Source organism: Bacillus rossius, chromosome 7, assembly GCF_032445375.1.
Source record: "Bacillus rossius redtenbacheri isolate Brsri chromosome 7, Brsri_v3, whole genome shotgun sequence".
Classification (NCBI taxonomy): domain Eukaryota; kingdom Metazoa; phylum Arthropoda; class Insecta; order Phasmatodea; family Bacillidae; genus Bacillus; species Bacillus rossius.
The window spans coordinates 54,837,447-54,859,401 of NC_086335.1; the positions used below are offsets into that span (position 1 = coordinate 54,837,447).

General features: G+C 41.0%; 1 protein-coding gene across 1 annotated transcript; it reads left to right on the top strand.

Annotated features, from left to right (window-relative positions):
* Positions 1-354: 354 nt before the first annotated feature.
* On the top strand, positions 355-4,846 carry LOC134534458 (uncharacterized). Its single transcript, XM_063372927.1, has 3 exons — positions 355-487; positions 2,540-2,671; positions 4,715-4,846. The coding sequence occupies exons 1-3, from the start codon at positions 412-414 to the stop codon at positions 4,810-4,812; spliced, it is 306 nt and encodes a 101-aa protein (XP_063228997.1). The 5' UTR covers positions 355-411; the 3' UTR covers positions 4,813-4,846.
* The last annotated feature ends 17,109 nt before the right edge of the window (positions 4,847-21,955 follow it).

Below are 21,955 nucleotides of genomic sequence, written 5' to 3' on the forward strand. Positions count from 1 at the left end.
CGTCCGTAAGTACACACACCTTTTATTCTGCCTTTTTTTTTTTTGCGCATTCTTCATTGATAAATTGGGAAATTTACTGTAATCTTGAACATCGTTACTGTGAGAAGGTGACCTCCGCGAGACAGAAAAAATATTCCAGAGTTGACTAACTAAGTCGGTTGATTTCGCTTCTCCCTATTAACGCCTTAACGAGTACGGCATTTTCCAGAGGTTTATCAGCGGTTAGCGTCCGTCCATTTTATCTCCCCGACAGATTTGAGTGTTTTCGTCTGTGTTTTTTTTTTTATTTTTTAAATTTGTTTTCCTACTCTCCCCAGGGGAACGTCGTTAGGTGTCCAGGCGTTCGGCGCGGCGATTACAGGCGCCTATTTACGGAGGCGGTCGCCCGCGGCGGAGGGATACACTCGCGAGATGTCCGCGGCCGCGTGTCTCCTGCTGCTACTGGTGGTCTGCATGGGCAGCGCGCAAGCTGCGAGGAGCAGGCGATGTGAGTAGAGGACGGGAAGGTAAAATGGCGAATGCAAGCCGAAATACACCATCTTGGTTTCAACAGTCTTCACTGTAAACGTTTTTTTTCGTAAATGAAACAGAAATATTCATGTAAAATTACACGAAGACAACTCCTTTTAAAGGGCGGAGGAAGGGGGGGGGGGGGGGGGGTTTGTCTGTAAAGTCGGTTTACGGACGATAATTTTACGTGAAAACGTCATAAGAAAACATTAATGAAAAATTGCATACTTTTTAATTTTCAAATATTATTTACAGTTTTTGCAAATTTAATTTAAATAATTTGTTTAAATATAATCACGAACAATTAGTTATAGAAATAAACTGAAATCAAATCAATGTCAATAAATTGTTGATTTGAAATGACGAATTGGACAAATAAATCAAATTTTTTAAATTGCTGCTTTTAAAAAGCCCGCTATAACCTGTTTGATATTATAGAAGATTTTCTTGCACGGTGGTTGGCCGGTTCAACTTGTCATTTTGGACACATTGTTATGACATGTGTGAGGTTAAACATTAATTTTTAATCTTACATTAATAGCTACGCACGATCATTTTTTTCTTTGAATACTAAATAAAATTAGTTGACTTTTTATACGATCGTTTATATGAGATAATAAATTTTTAGTCAAAATTGTAACATAACCATTATTACTGCACTCGCCGACCGATGCTACTTTTTTTTAATAATCAAAGAACAAATATATGAGATTATATCGCTAATCAAATTCTTAAAATGCAAGAATTAATTATCTTTTTTGCCGCAATTGTTGTTCTAATAAACAATGGAAACCACATTAACTTTTCACTTCACTTTATAAACAGTTGACAAAACAGTTCACGTGTAGGTTGTGTGCTGCCGCTGTCTCTCTTTTACTCGGACGCATCGGCCGATGGAGTGGGAGAGTGATAGATGCGTCACAAGCCGAACGCCGATCGTGCCTCTCTATCGCTTGTTCCGCGTTCTCGCTTGCACGCTCGGCTCAGGCGGAACGTGACAATGAGTCATGCTTTTTCGTGCGTGCAGCCGATGTTCATCGATTTATAAGGAGTTATCACGTCAAAAAAAAACCTAATTTTATACTAACATGTTTCCTAAGCATTCTCTAAAGGGGTGCGGTGGAACTTCAAGTAGTTTACCATAAATTAAATGATTAAAAATTATTTATGTTCAAAGAAACAATAGTTTTAAACACATGTACAATTTTTTAACGAGTAAAATGAGGTAGTTCAGCAAATAGCCTTTTTTTTTTTTGTTTGCTGATAAAATATTGGCTTGAATAAATACACAAATATTTGAAAACTATAGTTTTAAATTCTTAATAATGCAAATAGACATTTCCAACATTTTATCCTTCATTTCATCCAATGTACATGCTTTATTGCCCTAGGAAAATTTTATTATTAGTATAGATTTACCTTTAAAAAAAGTTTGGCTCTTACTGTCAATATTACTGAGTAAATTTTTCAATATGTTATCATCCATTATACTCGTGGTCTATTAGGAGTATTTATATGTAAATATATATAAACAGTCGTCTTGGTTTTATATGTACGTTATTTTCTTTTTCTTTAAATATTGCAAATAAAATGTGGAAAGTATTTTATTTGACTTAAATTCGATATGATCGGGACAAAACATCTATGTGTAAATATCGATATGAAATGATCGGGACAAAACATCGATGTGTAACTATCGATATGAAATGATCGGGCAAAACATCTATGTGTAAATATCGATATGAAATGATCGGGACAGAACATAGATGTGTAACAATCGATATAAAATGATTGGGACAAAACATCGATGTGTAATAATCGATAATAAATAATCGGGACAAAACATCGATGTGTAGTAATCGATATGAAATAATCGGGACAAAACATTGATGTGTAAATATCGATATGACATGATCGGGACAAAAGATCGATGTGTGACTATCGATATGAAATGAGGGTTATTGTGGCTTGAAGTGCGGGTGTTGTGTGTGCTGTGTGTGCATGGACCGGGGCATGTGCTTGTCGGCAGTTTTCTGGCCCTTCTCCGGGCTGTTCGGCGGGGGGCCGGACTGCGGCGGGGGCGGCGACTGCCCCCCGCACCACTGCCGCCTCGACTCCGCCGTCATCCACGGCTACTGCTGCGGCTGCGCCAAGCTCACCGGTCGGTGCCGCTCTCGAGCACGCGCGCCCGGCCAACCTCTAACAATAATTAACTCATTAAACCACACTGTCCATTTTTTTAAATGTAAATGGAACAGAAATATTCCATGCGTTCACACGGAAAAACAACTGTATCGCTACAAAAAAAATAGCGTTCGCAGTAGTACTAGTTTCATATTCTTATCCGGGAATTTATCCATTTTATGTTGTCCCAGTTACCTCCAATAGTTAACCTGTGCCTTGAATAGCTTCCCAGTATTAACTGAATATTTGAATATATATATATATATATATATATATATATATATATATATATATATATAATACAACGCAAAGGATAAGTTCCCGGGTAAGAATCTGAAATTAGTAGCATTTACTGCGAACACTATTTTTTGTAGTGATACATGTATGCTTGAAAGAAACATTTATTGAAATATAATAGCATGCGCCAATTTTCGTAAGAAATAATCAATATCACCTCAAAATGTATTTCATATAAGTAAAAAAATAACCATAGCTATGTGTTATACTAAGTTACAATATCTTTATTGTGGTAATTACAGACTATTTCTTGGTAACTGGTTTCCAAAGGAATCTTTAGTACAGAAAATATTTCTAATTCTTTGTGCACAGAGAATAAGCCTAAATCAGCTCCCACGTAATGTTCTGTGCTGTCTGATATTTTAAGTTGTTTCTGTATTTTCAGAATAGTGAAATTGGCTAAAACGCATGTTTCCAGAGTAATTAGTTTTTTATTAAATTCAGAAGCCTAACTAAATACGAGGCTGGTTATGTTAAATAATTTGCATTAAAAATACGAAAAATAGCTCACAAAGCATTAGAATCCTCGCATAAAATGTATTCTTTATTTGTTTTTCGTGAGGGGAAATTTTCGCACAACTATGTGATCATAAGTATAAAATTTAATTTTATTTAGTTTAGATCAACGATAATTAGAATACTTTTAAAAAGTGAAAATATATAAATTCTAGCAAAGTGGTGTTTTATTATTATTTATTTTAAATTCTGGCTGCAAAGCTGAACTAGCGAGCGACGAACGTGTATGGATGTGTGTTCTAGAACTGATCGTGCGTGAATGAATCTTAGGCTCCTGCTGTTCTCACGCGTGGCAAGACCAAGGAAATTACTTAATCCAACCTCCCAGCGAAACCATAGACTACCGATGATATAGATCAACCCGAAACATTATTATTGATGTGTTACATCTTAGCTATCGGTACACGGCGTTTGGTAGGTACATCTGTGGCGGACGGCGCGAACCAAAGTTCACAAAGACAAAGGGAAACTTTAATAGTATTAACTGTGTAGTGAATTTTAACGAAATGGGCAGTAGTTTGATCAAATTCACTGTCATAAAAAATCAGGTCCAAAGCAGGGGTTCAGTCTGCTAATCAAATGATTCAAACAGTCGACGTAGATGCTCCGGCAGCGAATTCTAGCGGCCGGTGCTGGAACTACGTATGATTCACAATTTGCGCGCGCGCGTGTGTGTGTGTGTGTATATATATGTGTGTGTGTATATATATATATATACACACACACACATATATATATATATATATGTGTGTGTGTGTGTGTGTGTGTGTGTGTGTGTGTGTGTGTGTGATGCATGGCAATATTTTTAACAACTCTGCGTTTAGTTTCATGTCATGCAGGGGCACAACAACAGGGGGGGGGGGCAAGGGTATTTTTCCCCCCTCTGAAACCTTGAAGTGGTGGTAAACGGGGCAAAGAAAGTGCTGTGTAATCAATTTTTAGATAATAAAACTGCTTCAAAAGCACCATTTTCCACCTTGAAATACAAATTTTCCCGGGGGAGGACCCCCGGGCCCCCCGCTTCAATAGGGGGGTCGATGATTCTTTATAAAAAAAACTATATTGCCCCTCCCCCCTTTGGAATTTTAGTTGTTGCGCCCCTGATGTCATGAGTGTATTTGGAACATGAGAGCACACGAATTTTTTTCTAGCTACCGATGTCGCTCACGTTTTTTTTTCTTTTTTTTTCTCCTTCTTCTGGCCGCAGACCGCGTGCCCATCGCGTGCCCGCCGAGCCTGCAGTGCCCGCTGTCGCCGCAGCCGCTGTGCTCCGACTACGACTACATGATGGACTGCTGCTGCTGACTTGCCGCGTCTCCCGTCTCGGGGGCAGCGCCATTCGCCCACAACCATGATTCAGAATACACTTAAAAAAAATCTCGTTTTTTTAAAAGGATTTTGAGTGTAAATTTTAATTGTGGTTATATTTTAATTTTTTTTTGTGGTCATTTTAAAGGAGAACATTTGGTAACATGGTGCTTTAGAAAATATTATTATTTAAAATATTAAAAAAAAAAATACTTTTTCATAATAAATATATATATTTCACAATGTAAAGGAATGTGTAAGAACTGTTCTTTTTCAATTTAACAAATACGTTGTTACGGGAACTATCTTTACCATAAACCTAGTTTTCTATAGTTAATTATTACGATTCTCGTTTGTTAAATCAGAAAAAAATACTTTAACAACGGAATCTCTGAAGAGTAAGGAAATTGTCTTTGTTAATTTTTTTTTCAGTGCAAAACGTGTTGTGCCGCATTTTTAGACATATTGGTGATGTATATACATAGGTATAGTTAATTTTATTCCGAAATCACGTTTGTAGCTATCAATGTAATAGTGTTGTAATCGTTAAATAAATACATTTTTTTTGTTGCCAAACCTATCCTGTATCCTCAATCAAACAAAACAACCTAGGAATCTTGAATTTTTCATAATAGTAGAGGACTTTCCTTATCAGTTCTTCAAATTTCTACTTATAAAAACAACACACCGTAGTGAAGGTGTAATATATGCTGTTGCCGCAGTGAAGATAAAGTTATTTTGTGTGCTCTGTTCAGAACTGTGCGGTTTAGACCATAAATACGCACCAATATTAAATCTTACTCATTTCTATTATGTATTTAAGCCAGACCCACATGATGCCCAATTTCTTTGGCAGTTTTTGTACCTATTTGCTGCTCACGAGAAGGTATGACATCAGGATCGTTCCACAAAGTTACGAGATGACTGACACCTTACATTATATCTTGTTTCTGCTACCTTCTGTGGACATGACTGTATGGCAGAAGAGAAGAAAGAATTCGTTACTCCAAACACACGAAATCTAAATTCCTAAAGGTCCAGTCACACTGTCCAACATTTGTTTCCAACTACATTTGGCAATAGAGTCGGAGGGTTAGTACTGGACGGAAAAGGACTTTAAATTTTCTCCATCAAATATATTTGGACAGATAACCTCAAAAATGTTCTGAATCATATCACACTATCAAAGTTTTTTTTTTGGGTCAGAGCTATCTCACACTTTTTCATTTTAATGTCATTTTGAGATTAAATAACTCATCACAGTGTTAGATGTAATTATTGAACTCATGCTATTTTTGCATTTTTTATTATTATCTTTTTTAACATTTTTAGAAACTTCAGCTCTGTGTATACCTAACAATTTTCACACCCAAAAACTTCCCTAAAACCGTACTAGAACATTTTTTTTCTGCTGTATCCACCAGACGAAGTCTATAAGAGGTATGGAACACCTCCCAGTTACATGGGGAATTCCAAAATTTAAAATAAAAGAATAAAAAAAATTGCCACTTAAAAAACTATTTAAACGCTTTTCTGGCGCATATAAAATTCAAAGCCTAGCGAAAACGGAAATGACATACGTTCCCGTCACGATCATTTGAAATGGCGAAGGACACATGGGCAATTACGGAGGTTATAGAAGTGAAATAACTAAAATAATGTTAATTTGAATGTCTAATACAAAATAATTTTGTGTGTAAAAAGTGAATTATGTTTCTATAACATTAAATAAAATCACTGAAAATTTATTTTGTTATGAAACTAATATTATTGTGAGTTAGATTTATATATGTTAAAAAAAAATAATTAAATGCCGAAATGGAAAGTTTGAGATAGCTCAGACCACAAATAAACTTTGGTAGTGCGACATGATTTAAAACATGTCTGTCCTAATTTGATTTGTTTGATGGAGAAAATCGGGAGCCATTTTCCGTCCAACACTACCCCTCCGGCTCTATGGTCAAGTATGGTTGGAGACTGATATTCGGCCGTGTGACCGGGCCTTTGCGGAACTGACGTTCGAAGCGAGGCAGGTCGTCCTAGCGGCTGGTTTCGACGTCTGCAGCGCAGGTGGTAGTCGTCCCGCACCCGGTCATCTAACGGCTTTCTCAGTCGTGACAGGAGCCACGTCATCGGACGTTCAAAAGACGTGCGAAATTGCATCTGATGTTATCGTACGCTTCAGAATAGTGCTGGTGTGTGTAGAGGGGAAAACAATAACTGGTTCGTCGACTCTGTGGCAATCTCCGCTTCATTTAACACCATCCTCCCTCCCCCCCCCCCCCCCAAGGTAGTGACGTAGCCAAGGTGAGGTCAGAGTACCCTGCATTTAAGGGAGATTAGACCCCACCATCTTAAATTTTTCCATGATTTTTTCCATATTTATTTTTGTACTATTTATCACCCCTTTTTTATATATGTCAAAGCATAATTCATACTTGTGTTTACGCCTTAAATAGCATTTCGCGCCATAAAAAACACTGACGTTTAAAATATGACTACGACAGTTTTCAAGGACGATATCTGTCCAAACATATAGTCGCTACTCGCTACAGATTATTTTAAAGAAGAATGCCATTCCTAGCATTTTACATTCACATAGCCTAGGAAACTAAATCCCTCCACGAAGAAATCTTCGTTTGAGATCAAATAAATGTAAGTAGGTCTAGAAGATGAAAAGAAAAGTGCTAAACAGTTTCGTGTTTATTTTTTCACGGGGATACTAACATTTAGATCAATGAAAACCAAACACCGCGTGTGTATATAGGGACGGCACAAATGGCCAGCCACACACGAGCAGTGCATTGTTGAAGCAGCGCGACCCGCCAGCTCGGGCGGCCCCCTCCCAGGAAGGAGGGGAGGTGACTCGCTCCCTCCCAGAAGCGCGATAACAGCCGCCGGCGCTATCAGTCGCCGTGCCGCGGCGGCGACTTTCCCCGTAGGCCGCGACGCCCGGGTGTGGACGACGTAGCGGCGGTTGCACGGCTGGAGTGACGGCGCGACCACCAGCTTCCAGCGGACGGCCAAGGTAAGGGTTCCACAGCAGTACAACAATGCACACTCGCAGTAGCGGATCCACAAGGGGGGGGGGGGGGGGGGGGCTAAGGGGCTCAAGCCCCCTTCAAAAGCATCTGGTTCCACTATTGTTTTAGTGTTTGCTTTGATAAAGTCTAGCCTCAGCTGGGTCAAGCCCCTTCCAAAACCAAAATCCTGGATCCGCCACTGCACACTCGGTTATGAATCCCGCCCAGTTTGTGTCAGTGAGGCGGATGCAGGAAGGTTTTTTTTTATTTTATTTTAGGAGAGTGGTATTTTTGAAAATAAAAATCAATTTGTGAGCGAATCTTTCAGTACTCGCCACAGATGTGTGTGTAACTTCTTACCTCGGTAAACGAGCAAATTCACGTGTTCTCGTGTAGCAAATACGCACTTGTAATACAAATCTCAGACACGAAATCTCAGACGTGAAATCCTTCAAAATAATGCTCAGCGTGATAAATATACGTGAAATGGGTTTTGCAACCAAAATTTCCTGAACGCGAATCGCGCGTAGTTTCCGCACGAGCCGTTAGAATTCGTTGCAGGAGTAGCTACGTCGATTATCGAATCGTTCCATCGGCTGACAGAAATATTAAACTATGCAATGGAACGGCTCCGATAGAAAGCGAAAAAGACTTGGGAAAATTACTGAACTCTTGCTTTGAACCTGATTTTCGATAATAAATTTTATTAAAATATTGCCCGTCTTGTTAAAATTTAATGAACAGTTAATAGGCCTACTATAAAGTTTCATTTTGGCTTTGTAAACTTGGGTTCGCGCCATCTGCCACAGATGTCAGCACCGCGGTTACACATTACCAGTACTTGCTACCTCCGTTGCATTCACGAAGTTACTCCCACAAAATAATGCTGTACACAAAGAGCTAAGAAATTGAAATTTGAACCACGTGTATTCAAAAAACTTACATTGCAATTGACACGTAGCACACTGACACATACTCACATACATACATACATACATACACACGCATATATATATATATATATATATGAAAACACTGGACACTTACAAGAACCTTATAAGTACTTACTTATTAAATATAAATGACGCCACATTTCTAGATCACATGTCCTGGGCGGGTCGCTAGTGAAGGTTTAAAGTGACGTAAGATACTTAAGCAATTAAAAAATTATATATTGATTTGAAAATTTTAGCTAGTATATTTTGTAAATGTCTTTGTTGCGTCACTCGATACCTGTCGCTAGCGACAGGTTCTTATTTCAAGGTCCCTGCCATTGTCGAGGTAAGCTGTAGGCAAGGACAGTAGTGACTCGCGCATGGCGGCATTCACGCTAATGCAAAGTAAAAGAAAAAATAAGTTACACGGAGGCAGGTGCTTGTGCCAGGCTGCAGCAACAGCTATTCACAACCGACACAACCCCATGCCCGGGCCAAATAATAACAGTCACAACTGCTTCTCAGTAAAGTATACGAGATTTCATCATGCAGACTGTCGTGAGCATACATAAAGGCTATCGTGGAGTTGATGTTGAAGTTGGCTTCTGGGTTCTGGCTGCGTCGAAGGCGAAGATTTCACTGAAATTCCAATCGATCTTGCAGTCGCCATATACAGTCGACCTCCATGGTTGATGTACGTTATACAATAGGTTTTTTTTTTTCAGGCATTTTGGTAGGTAGTTTTTTTAAAATAATTGTTCCTATCAGTTGGTAGAGGGTAGAATGAGTCCTACCGAACTCTAAAACGTTAAGTTGACCCATTATGGGGTCAAGAAAGACATATTGCCCGTTTTATTTAGTTCTGTTTGTATAAAAACGTTGATAAAAATTATTTGTGTGTTTATGTGAAAGTACAACACTTTGAAAACCATTCGGGTTTGAAGAAAATTATTTCTTGTATTACAGCGAAATTTCCTCAAAAGTTCTTTTCCTGAAAAATCAACCAAACAACATCTCCAGCTTCAATAGCACCGAGTGCTCGCTCTAAACGTGAGAGACCAACAATGCTCTTCGGAGGTTCGCACCTGGTATCCATTCCCCCTCCCACCCAACTTCCATCCTCCTCCTCCTCCTTGAAGCCTACAATTCACAGGGATGAGAGATTTTTTTTTTTTTTTTTTTCCTAGCCTAAGTTAATTCTAAGTGTGTAGGGGAGGGTCCAGGTTAGGGGAGGACCTAAGTGTGTCTCAGGCCGAAGCCTATACACTCTACCATGCGGGTTTTTAACCATGCAGGACAAGGGCGCGTGCATCATGTGCTTATTGGGGTTTATTGGCCAGCCATGGCTGCGATTGGCGCCATGACTGACGCCCCATTGGTCGCCTAGCTTAAAAGCTAGCTAAGTGTGACCCAGGTAAAACCTGCATAGACACAGGGAAAACCCTGGGCCGGTTCATGCGGGGATCAATTAACATGCATTAAGCAAGCAGGTAACTACTGGACAAGAGGAAGAAGGGTCCAGGTAAGAAGAGTTGGAGGGGCTGAAAATCAACCTTGGTGGAGTTGGGTGCTTGGGCCTTGCGGCCCGCATTTAAAGTTGGGAGCTCCTGGGTTATTATTAGCCAGGGGCGCATGCGCCCCCAGGGGCGGGCGACTTCACGTCAGCCCAGCCACAGCTGCCCAGGCAGCCACAGTTAAGACAGAAGCGGGCAGACGAGCCAGTAAACCGGCTCGAACTGCTGGCTCTCGGAGCGAAAGGCAGCCTGACGTTGCGCCATCTTCATCTTCCTTCTTCAGGTCAACAGCAGTACTTTTCAAGCCAGGGTGGGGGGAGGGAACCAACCTCGCCACCCAAAATCCCCGAGACGGTTTAAGGTCGCGCCGCTCGAGGCTACTGCTGCCACACCTACAGCAGCCCCAGCTGGAGGTTCCTGATGTCTTCCTTCAGAGTTCCGATGCATTTCAATTCCGTTGCGCGCGCAGCAGTTCACAGCTCCGCAAGTTCCAGCCCGCAGTTCGTCTACACTTCGCATTTTTGCAGCACATCGAGCTCCCCTGCGGGCCTTCGCCGACGAAGCTGCTTCCTGCCACGCGCCGAGCTACATTCAGGCTACCTTTCACCCCGACAGCCGTAATAACGACTCCGCAGGCCGGCCATTGGTCCGCGGACTGCTATTGGTTATTCACAGCCACCCCAGCGAGATTGCAACTCTCGAGCTGGGCTCCCGTATCCGCCACCCGCGGGACGCGGTCGGTAGCAGTTGGCGCTGCTAGGCCGCCCCCAGCACGCACACAAAACCAACACGCACTGCCAGCCTTCGGTTACCCAATAGGTCGCAGGGAACTCCCAGCCAACAGCCCGCGAGAGAGATGCGCACGCCAACACCCACACAGTTCCGAAGTTTTCCGTAGTTTGCCGATCGCTCGTGAAAAATAAATAAAGGATGTATAAATCATAGAGAATTTTAAATAACGTTAATCTAACCTAACCTACCTTTCATTTCAATTATGATAAACTAACCTTACCTGACCTACCATCCTGGGGGGGGGGGGAATGAAGAATTATTATTTATTACACTGGCCGAACCTAACCTCACAATGCAAGCTGTCCTCCCCTTCCCTCTCCGTCCTCATTCATTCACGCCTCGACGGTTGCCGGTTGGGTGTGTCGCGACGCAGGTGAAGCAGACCGCCTTGTTTCGCTCGCTGCCAGCTGTTCCTCCCGAGTCCCCCCCCACCCCTCGGCCAACGGCTGGTCGCAGGAAACGCGCACCCCCTCCCCCCTTCGCAGACCATGTGGTCGGTGTTTACGGCGGCAGTTGGCGCCGCGGGTCACAGAAGGCGACGTCCGTCAGCGCGTGGACTGCCCTGCGCGGTGAGTTGTCCCCCGTCCTGCCCGCGCCGGCCCCTGGTACCAGGCCCCTCCAACTCGAATAGGGCAACGAATTCCTTACCGAATAATTCCGAGGATTCGGTCTAACATGCTGCAAACGTTGTAATATAAAAAAAATTACCATTATTTTAATAAAAATGTACTACAGAAAGTAAAAAAAAAATGGTGTAATATTAATTAAAACGTGTACAACTTGTTTAATTATTGTATTTTAATATAATTTAATAAATAATTTTATCATGATGGTGGCAGCGATGACAAATCAAATTTTATTTATTTAGTGTGTTTAGCAGTTGGCACAATTGGGGTCCGTACTTCGGGTATGTTCGGCAAACAAATGAGCTCGATAAGGTTCACTCGTAATAACATTGAGTTAAAACTCTTATCTTTATATACTCTTTGCCTGGTACTCCGCAGGCAGGGTGGACCTTGCACGCATCCGTCTTTCAACCACGCCGAAGTGGCGGACAACCGCGTTCCTGTCCACACATACGGTGTGAAGAGTTCCAGAAAAAAAAAACTACGCTATTTAAAAACTGTTCAACGTATCCGAGTGGTGTCTTAGCGAAAAGCTTTTAACAATGCGCTGTTGGCTGGTGGGTAGTTCTGTTTTCGTATATGGTTTTTAAAAGCGTATTTTTAAGAGATTGAAAAGGGTTAAAAACGCGTGTTTTCGGAATTATTTTTAGGTATGAAACTCCCGGTACAGAGACTCGAAAGCGCTCAAAGGCCTTGCATTACGCCTTTATATTGATTTCTCCGCCATATAATGTCATGTTTATCGCTCCAATCTCGTAGTTTCCCTATGCACAAAGTTCAAATGGTCCAATCACATTTCGAGGTAAAATGTGGCGGTAGCCAATGGACAACATACACCGAGTTCATCCTCGTACCTGAATGTAACGCGAACGTTGCAGACTTCCCGGACATTTATGCTTTGTGTCGTCCCAGTAACACCAATAGTTAAAGTTATTCGCAAACCGTTACCTTAGCTTTCCAGTATTAATTGTGCACTCTAAGAAGCATAATAAAACCAAATAAAGTTCCATTATTAAATATTAGATTATATTTGCCATGGTTTAAGAACAGTTATGGTTGAATGGAATGAAAAATAAATTAAAATATTAAATTATTGCAGTTCGATCAACAGCCTACAACTAACACATTTGTTTATGAACTGCAGTCTCCGAAACCCTTTTGATGGTTTAGTTTAAGGAGAGTGCAATTTACACAAGTCACAAACATCCATCGGGTATTCCGCTTCAAAAGTTGTAAATGCGCCATCCATTTCATTCTGGGTATCTTGTGCACGGAAAAGAGTTCTGCCTTATACCACTGCGACCTGGAGAGAGAAAAAAAAAGGCCAAGACGCAAAAGACTTTGTGTGTTTGCTTTAATCGTCTGACTGGACCTCCCGTTTATCCCGGGTCTCCCAGCAGGACTCCTGGGTCGATGGTAAACACCGCGCGCTTGATTGGTCCCGCGTAGCCCAGTAAACACCGTTTCGTCTATCAGTCGGCTCATCTGGTTGGTTGGTTTAGGGGAAGGATAGGAGGGGGCGCTTGCCGTGCCAAAATAGTATTTCTGTACTCCAAGCGTGGTACGCATACAATAAAAAAAAAAAATTGTGATGTGCAACATCTAACCTTGGTAACGAGCAAATTCATGTGTAGAGCACGCTGTTGAGACAGTCCCTGCATTTCTCGCATAGATAGCGCTACCTGTTATGACTTTAATATTTCGTTCAGGGATTTTGCGTGTTCCAAATGGCATAATTGTTTAAAGAAACATTAACAAGCACGTTTTTTCTTTATGGTATGAGTATTTCAACTGTGAGGGATATATATTGTTAATTAATAATCACTAAAATGTTTTATTCTTTCTCTCTCACTTTATATATATATATATATATATATATGTGTGTGTGTGTGTGTGTGTGTGTGTGTGTGTGTGTGTGTGTGTGTGTGTGTGTGTGTGTGTGTGTATGCATGCTATTTTACTCCTTACGATTTACTTACGAGTCGAGGTTTGAATTGCCAAAGAAGTTTCACTTCTATCATGTGTACTGAGGTTCATGCGCTCTTTTTTTATTTTGGACACCCTATCTTGAATAGAGAATTAGCATAGGTATAAGGCATCAATCAGGGCATTATTTCTTAAGGATATTTACGTCATGTAACGTATTGTCAATGACCAGACGATGTACGGAGCACATACAGAGCCGTCCAGCCCATGTGCTGGGCTGCGAGCTGCAGTGGCGGCTCCAGGAATACTGCTCGAGGGGGAGGGGGGGGGGGGGTGGGTGTCATACAAAGGACATGGCGTTGCAAGACATGACACTTGATAATTCAAAGTTTTCTCTTGGTATATTCCCATAAATGTATGTTTTCAAGCACTGAACATCGTAACATTTAATGGAAGAATATTTCAACAAATATGTTTAGTATTTGAGGAAAATGTAAACACATCCTTCAAAATAAAATAAAAGTTAACTTCATGCTCGGGAGGGGCTAACGTTAGAAGCATGTGTTTCTCACGAAAATATTTCGAGACTAGCTGAGAGTTACAAGACACTGTAGCATAGTCTGTGCTTCGTGACTGGTTGAGTTTCTCTCAAGTAAATGTTAGTACTGTTGGTACACGAATCACAGACATCCAGCGTGGAAGCAAACCTATTCTGAATGGCCTGGTCAAATGAGGCAATTATGTCTCTTGCAGTCGATCACCAATCACAAGGAAGAAACCGCTGGCGTGGACATACCCCCATTTGCGGATTCATTTCGTGAAAAGATATAATCCAAACTCATTCAACTTTTTTTCAGCTTCATAGATTGAACCACAGTTTACCTGAAGGACTCATAGCTAGAGACCGGAAAAATTCGCGAATTCATTTCGCGATAGGCTAAAACACAAATAGTTATACCTCAGTGCTGCCTCTGCTATTGGCTCACAACTCACCTGGATTACTCTGGGCCAATGAGAAACACCCAACCAAAGCTTTATCGAATCACAGGCTGCTACGTTAGGACGTCTCACCAGACAGAAGCCAATGAGTGGGTGGCATTTGACCGAGTGTACGTAGAACTATGGAGTTCATCCTACAGGTCATTGAACCCACGAATTTTTCCGGTCCCTACTCATAGCCAATGAAAAACTCTCTGCAAAAGAAGTATCGAATCACAAGCGTCCCACTAACAGGTATCACGAGTCAGTAGCCAATCGAGTACATAGAGGATCGTGGTGTCTATATCAAAATTAATTTAAACTGCGAATGTTTCCAGTTCATACGTCATTCACGTTCAGATTATTTCGCAAAAAAATAAATTTCCCTGTGCTGTAATTTTTTTTTTCTTTTGCAAATTGAACAGAAATATTCATGTAAAATGACATGTATTTATAAATTTGTACATTAACATTAAAAAAATTACAAAATCACTTCAAAATAACGTTCGCATTAATACTGGGTTCGGAATTGTTTTTCGGGCATTTATGCTCTGTGTTGTCCCAGTACCTCCAATAGTTAAAGTTATTTGCAACACATTCCCTGAATCCCTGAATAGCAACCCAAAACTAACAACGCATTTAATAGACACGATACAACAAAATAAAGTCCATTTAGCGAATATTCTATGATATTTTCCTTGGTTTAAATATATATGTGTGTGTGTGTTTATTAGAATATAAACTTGTGTGACAATTGAGGTAGCTTGGCTTCTGGGTTGTAGCCGTGTTCTTGGCGAATAATTCAGGTGAATCAAATAGGTGCATTATTCGCCAAGGACGCGGCTACAACCCAGAAGCCAAGCTACTGCAGACAAGAGTCCGTGAAAGCCTGCGAACGTTATTTGTGTGACAATTCTCGTAACGTATTTAATATAAGCAAAAATAACCGTAGCCATGTGTTGTAAAAGGTTACAATATTTTTTTCTGTAGTATTACTAGGGCCATGAAAATTTCGCGAAAAGATCTCGAGAGTAGCTGGAAGTTAAAACACTGTAGCATCGTCTGTGTTTCGTGATTGGGTGAGTTACTTTGAGGTGCATGTCGATTGTCACAACAACCAATCACACTAATTCAGTGTGGAAGCAAACTCGTCCTTGGTGGCTCGTGCAAACAAGGCAACGACTTCTCTCGCAGACGGCCGCCAATCGCAAGGAAGAAACCGCTGGTGTGGGTATACCTTGTTGCAGTCTAGTAGGCGTTTCCCGCCCCTAAGTATTACATACTATTTGTTGGCGACTGGTTTGCACTGTGCGCATGTCGCGGTGTCGAGGCCAGGATCGCTCCGCGGGGAGAGGCGGGACGGAGGCGCCACTGGCCGGGAGAAGGGAAAGCAGTCCGCGACGGGCAGGCAACCTCCCGGCAGGAAGTCAGTCGGTCCGATTGCCCGGGGGCAGTGCGGACCTGCCCCGCTCTCCGCACTCGAGAGAGACGCCGGACGAGAAGCCTAAGATGTACATCAAGTTCTGTCCCTGCCCGAACACGCCCGAATATTCACCTTTGGCCAACCTCGGGATTTGTTTTATTTTCTTGCGCAGGAAAAATTAATTCAAATATTAAAAGTGGTCGGTTAGGTTAGCTACATTAAAACACTTTAAAACACTATGGACGGTTAGTTAGGTTAGTATGGCTACATTAGAATAAACAGAGAAATATAAATACATATAAATAAACCCGAGGTTGGCCGAAGGTGAATATTCGGGCGTGTTCGGGCAGGGACAGAACTTGATGTACATCTTAGGCTTCCCGTTGCGGACACGGGTCTAGTCTCTCCATGGAGGCAGCAAGTCGGAGAGCCGCGCAGGGGGCAAAAAAAAAAAAAAACTCTACTTTCCAAAAAAAAATCCCTTGATGAGTTTGTAACATCACAAGAAAAATTTCGCAAATTCCTACAGCAAATGACAATTGAATCGGCACATGCTAAATTCCCCCCAGTCACAAAAAAAAATGGCAATGTGAGTTAAGCATGAAAAGCGCATGTTATAGGATAGCTGCAAGTATCTATGCTAAAAGAGATTGAGTCACACACGCGGGTTAGCTAATATTAGCTAGGTAAATTCTAAACGCACGCTAAAAGGGTTGCTTGGAGACAGATTTATTCGTTTTTTCTCAAAACTGGGTTGCTTGGACTGAGGCCCTTTTAGCATGTGCCGATTCATTTGATGTTTCATTCAAACATTTTTTTTATTTTTTCAAACCCACGGAAAAGATAATCGTATATTCAATAATTGGACTTTATTTGTTTTTATTATGCCTATCAATGTGCGCATTTAATGCTTGGAAAGCTATTCAGAGAACGGTTTTAATTCTTGGAAGGTACCGGGACAACACAAAGCGTAAATGCCTGGTATAACCCGATATTACTGCAAACACTGACTGTTTTTGTTTTGTTTTCACGTACCTATATGCACAAAAATTTACAAATGTCTGTAATTTTACATGAATTTTTTTTTCTGGTTCAAATTTACAAAAAGAAAAACATTTACAGTGCACATTGCCATTCTTTATCAACCGATTTAAAAAAAAAAAAAATTCGAAACGACTGAAGTAATTAATGGAGTTATATTAAAAGTTGTTTTTTTTTTTCCTTTTTAGTTTTGCACCAAAAAATTATAATTCATAAAGGAATCCACTGAAAATGAGAATGTTGCCTCGAAGCAGCCGTATGTATAGTCCCGCGGCCTGGTGCGCGACGTACAACTCACCCCCGCCCCCTCATCACTACTTACAAAAGCACACGTAGCGAGGAAATATTTAATTAAGGTTCACCTTCATGAGTTTCACGAAGAACATTTTTCGGCTGATGAACCGCGACTGGCCTTCCGCTGATTTTCAAAAGTCAAACCAACTCGTAGCTGTGTTGTTGTTTCATTACCGGAGCAAAAATATGTATCAGTATGTGCTGCGATCGAAAGCAAGTTGGTGAAAAAATAAATTATGATTCTTAAAGAAATCAAAGAGCATAGGAGTATTTCCTCCGGAGCTTTCTCGGGCGTATTGACGAATTAAAATATAACGCGTTAATGACACGAGATCCGTGATTTTTCTGCCTCGCTCGGAATCATCCCAGAAAAAAAAACGGGACGATGTTTCGGATGTTTGCCAAAATTTCAAGAATGTACCACAGTCATAATGATGAAATCATAACAAATTTGTATATTGACCTTTGATACAGTTAGGCATCTATGGATGCTACTCTTAATTAAAAATTCAACCCACATGACCTAATAAATATGAAAATTTATGTAAGCACATGATTGTTGTGAACAGCTTTTTGATGTCGTGTAACGTTTGTACCGAACCTAAGTCGAAACCCTACATTTATCTTTATTGCAGAGCGGAGTGAGTAGATAATGCAAGGGTTGGGACATTGGCAATACCTAGAGACGGGAAAAATTCGCGAGTTCATTTCGCGATAGGCTAAAATACAAATCGTTATACCCCAGTGCTGCCTCTGTTATTGGTTCACAACCCACCTGGATGACTCTGGGCCAATGAGAAACACCCAACCAAAGCTTTATCGAATCACAGGCTGCTACTCTGGAACGTCTCACAAGACAGCAGCCAATGAGTGGGTGGCATTTGACCGAATGTACGTAGAACTATGCTGTTCATCCTACGGGTCATTGAACCCGCGAATTTTTCCGGTCCCTAGCAATACCGGACTTGATATTGTTCGAAGAGACTGACGGGCGTGAGCGCTGACGTCACCGCGCCACCACGTGGCCTGGCTCGGAACGCGCCCTACAGCCACGCGGCGCGCGTCACCTGGTGACGTCAGCGCGTCCCTGGGGCGCCGAGGCGTCTGGAAGAACTTCGGCTAACACCCTCGGCGAGTTGCAGTGTCCCGAGCTGTGTCACATTCAGAGACCGTCTACAATAGTCCGAACCTGTGCGTGGTCCGTGTCCTTATCCGAATGTGAGTGACGTCACATTGTCTCACCGAAAACTGCCCTGTCCACAATTGCGATGTCCGATGTCCGAATGTATTGATTTCTAAATTTGTCACCAGAGCGCAGTAAATGTGCCAAACCAAATGTTTTTGTTTATTGTTTTGATGCTTTGTAGTTCGAGATTGAAGTTATGAAAGTTATGTAAGTTATAACTGACTTACAACACCTTCCATTTCCTTCAATAACAAAACCAAACACCACGTTTTCAAGAGGGAACCGGAAATTCAAATATCGCGAGTGTTATGTTCTTTTTCTGTGTCCGAAGTACACAGGTTGGGACAAAAAGTTCAAATTGACGAATGTCTTCGGACCAGGTAGGTTAGGATCTTCGCCCACTTGACGCATGACGTCAGAGGGTCACGTGGACCAATCAGCGACGAGTGACCTTCGGACACAGTTTAGGACATTGCTATTGTAGACGGGCCTTCATCCACGCAACCAGACACCAGCATTCCACCACAGCGGAAAGGCCAAACAGCCACCCCCTGCCACAGACTCCAGAATCATTTACACCCAAACAGAACAAAAACGTACACACAGACACATGCCAAGAGGTAATGGGCGGCAACACGCGGCCTGGGACTCTTGGCGAGCCCCCCTGGATCGATGCCACAGACAGGCACAGACAGGCAGGCGGACCGGCAATGCTGACAGTGTCAGTTCCGCGACGCACTGGTCGATAACCCTGATATAGCTGGCACAATATTTGCTCAGAATCTGAGCGCAGATGAAGTCTCACTGGAGGAGTTCAGAGCTGGTTTCATGGTGCGAACAAGACGCGGCAGAAAGGATAATAAAGAAACAGTGCACCTTGTCATTGAATGCACACCTAAAATAAGGAATATCTTGCTAAGCAGAACACATATGTATATTGGTTTTTCTGCATGTAAAATTAGGGATTTTGTGTCAATAACTAGATGTTTCAACTGTCAGAATTACGGACACCCCGCACATAAATGTAAAAGCAAAACTATCTGCTCTATATGTGGACTTGATGGGCATAAGTATACAGAATGTAGTAAGAAAAATGAAGGAAATAAGTGTGCAAATTGCAGACGAGAGAATAAACCACACGAGCATAGGGTAGATAGCACTGATTGCCCTGCCTATAAGAGAGCTTACGAAAGAGAAATAGAAAGAACTAATTATGGTGAAATATGAAAATAACATAAAAATAGGGCAACTAAACGCACAACGTTCAGCTGTTGTCAGTGCTGAATTAAATAAGATTGCAGAAAAAATGAAGCTTGATGTGATCTTATTACAAGAACCCTATGTATTACGTGGGCAAGTTGCAGGAATCCATGGTTTAATATATGCAATAGGAGATAATCCGAAATCGGCAATTTGGATTAGAAATGAAACTCTAACTACGATGTTACTCTCCGGCATTTCTAATGAACATCATGTTTGCATGATCATGCAGATGAGGATGATGAAAATATACGTTATCTCATCCTATTTTCAATTCTCAGATCCTATTGAAGTACATATTGATAAGCTTAATTCAATATTGGATACAATTGGACATGAAAATATAATAATTGGTGCAGACACAAATGCAAAATCTTCTTTTTGGAATTCACCAGTGAATGACGAAAAAGGTGAGATCATGAACGATTTTATCATGGAAAGAGATCTATATGTTATTAATGATGATCCATTAACAGGAACATATCTATCACCAGCAACTAATACTGAGACTTTCATTGATGTGACATTGACTGATAACAACATGAAAGAAAGAGTCAATGAATGGAAGATTCATCTGGACAGTTCAAGTGACCACAGATTGATGACTTATGAAATCCAATTGCAAAGAACTGAGATGCCTCCCATAATAATAAGTCCACGGTACATACATAAGAACGCGGATTGGAAGAAGTTTGATGAATTAATAACAAGCAAAATAAATGAATTATCACATGAAGAAGATGTATATAACTCCGCAGAAGCACTCGCCATGAGATTAACAATTATATTACAGAATATCTGTGAGAAATGCTTTAGGAAACAAACGAAAATTATTCCTGGAAATCCCTGGTGGGATGTTGAATTAGAAGAAACTAGAAGAGATCTGGAAAGACTAAGAAGAATCATGAAGAGAGCGGCAAATGGATTTTATAAACTTTTAATTTTACAACAGTACAGAATAAGGAGAAAGAAATATAAGAAAGATATTTTATTAAAGAAGAAGGTATACTGGGAAAAACTTGTCCTTAACAAGGGGAATATGGACCCTTGGGGATATGTGTACAAGGTGATGGCTGGCAAAGTACGAAGTTCTTTTGAAATCCCTGGGATGATGATGGCAAATAGACAAATTACTGACATTACAGAAAATTTGGAAACTATTCTACATGATTTACTACCTAATGACAACCCAGATGAAGATACGAATATTCAAAAGATGAAGAGAGAAGCGATGAAAGAACTGCCTGATACAGAAGACACAGTTTCTTTCACCATCCAAGAGCTTGACAAGATCATTAAAGAGTTAAAACCACGAAAAGCACCAGGTAAAGATAATATAACAACTGAGTTAATTTGGCGAGCTTACCCTCGAATCAAGGAAGTACTGTTACATCTGTATAATTTATGCTTATCTTCAGGAACATTTCCAAAAATATGGAAGGAAGGAGTTCTCAAAATCATATACAAGGGAAATGCTAAGGACCCGAAATTAACTAAGTCATACCGGCCTTTAACTATGCTGCCTAACATGGGAAAAATTTATGAGCGGCTCATTAATGCAAGACTAACAGCTTATTTGGAAGTAATACAGGGAATAGATAAACAGCAGTATGGCTTCAGAAGAGGGTATAGTACAGAAAAAGCGCTATACGATGTAAATCAATATATTAAAAACCTACAAGAAAAATATGTGCTTGGAGTGACGATAGATATAGCAGGAGCATTCGACCACGCTTGGTGGCCTCAAGTATTATGGCGCTTAAAGAATCTTAACACACCTAAGAACCTGTATGCCGCCATAAGGGGCTTTCTGCAAGATAGAAAGTGTGAATGTCGATTGGGCCACATAGTTGTGGAAAAGAAGCTCTCCATGGGCTGTCCTCAGAGTTCAGTCCTTGGTCCGCTACTATGGAATATAATATTTGATGAGCTTCTGAAAATTGAGTTACCAGTAAATAACATTATATATGGCTATGCAGATGATGGCTTGCTCATTATACCCGCTACTTCACGCTACGAATTAGAGCAGACAGCAGAAATTATTCTACGCTCTATCAACACCTGGGCAAGCAGTGTCCGAATTCTTATATCATCTGAAAAAACTGAAGGCGTATTACTAAAGGGAAAATTACATAAAGACAG

What these genes read in the sequence shown, in the direction of transcription:
- LOC134534458 (XM_063372927.1), top strand. Translation starts at nt 412, where the DNA reads ATGTCCGCGGCCGCGTGTCTCCTGCTGCTACTGGTGGTCTGCATGGGC. An exon ending in AGCTGCGAGGAGCAGGCGAT is followed by an intron (nt 488 to 2,539) that starts GTGAGTAGAGGA and finishes GCTTGTCGGCAG; the next exon opens with TTTTCTGGCCCTTCTCCGGG. An exon ending in CGGCTGCGCCAAGCTCACCG is followed by an intron (nt 2,672 to 4,714) that starts GTCGGTGCCGCT and finishes TTCTGGCCGCAG; the next exon opens with ACCGCGTGCCCATCGCGTGC.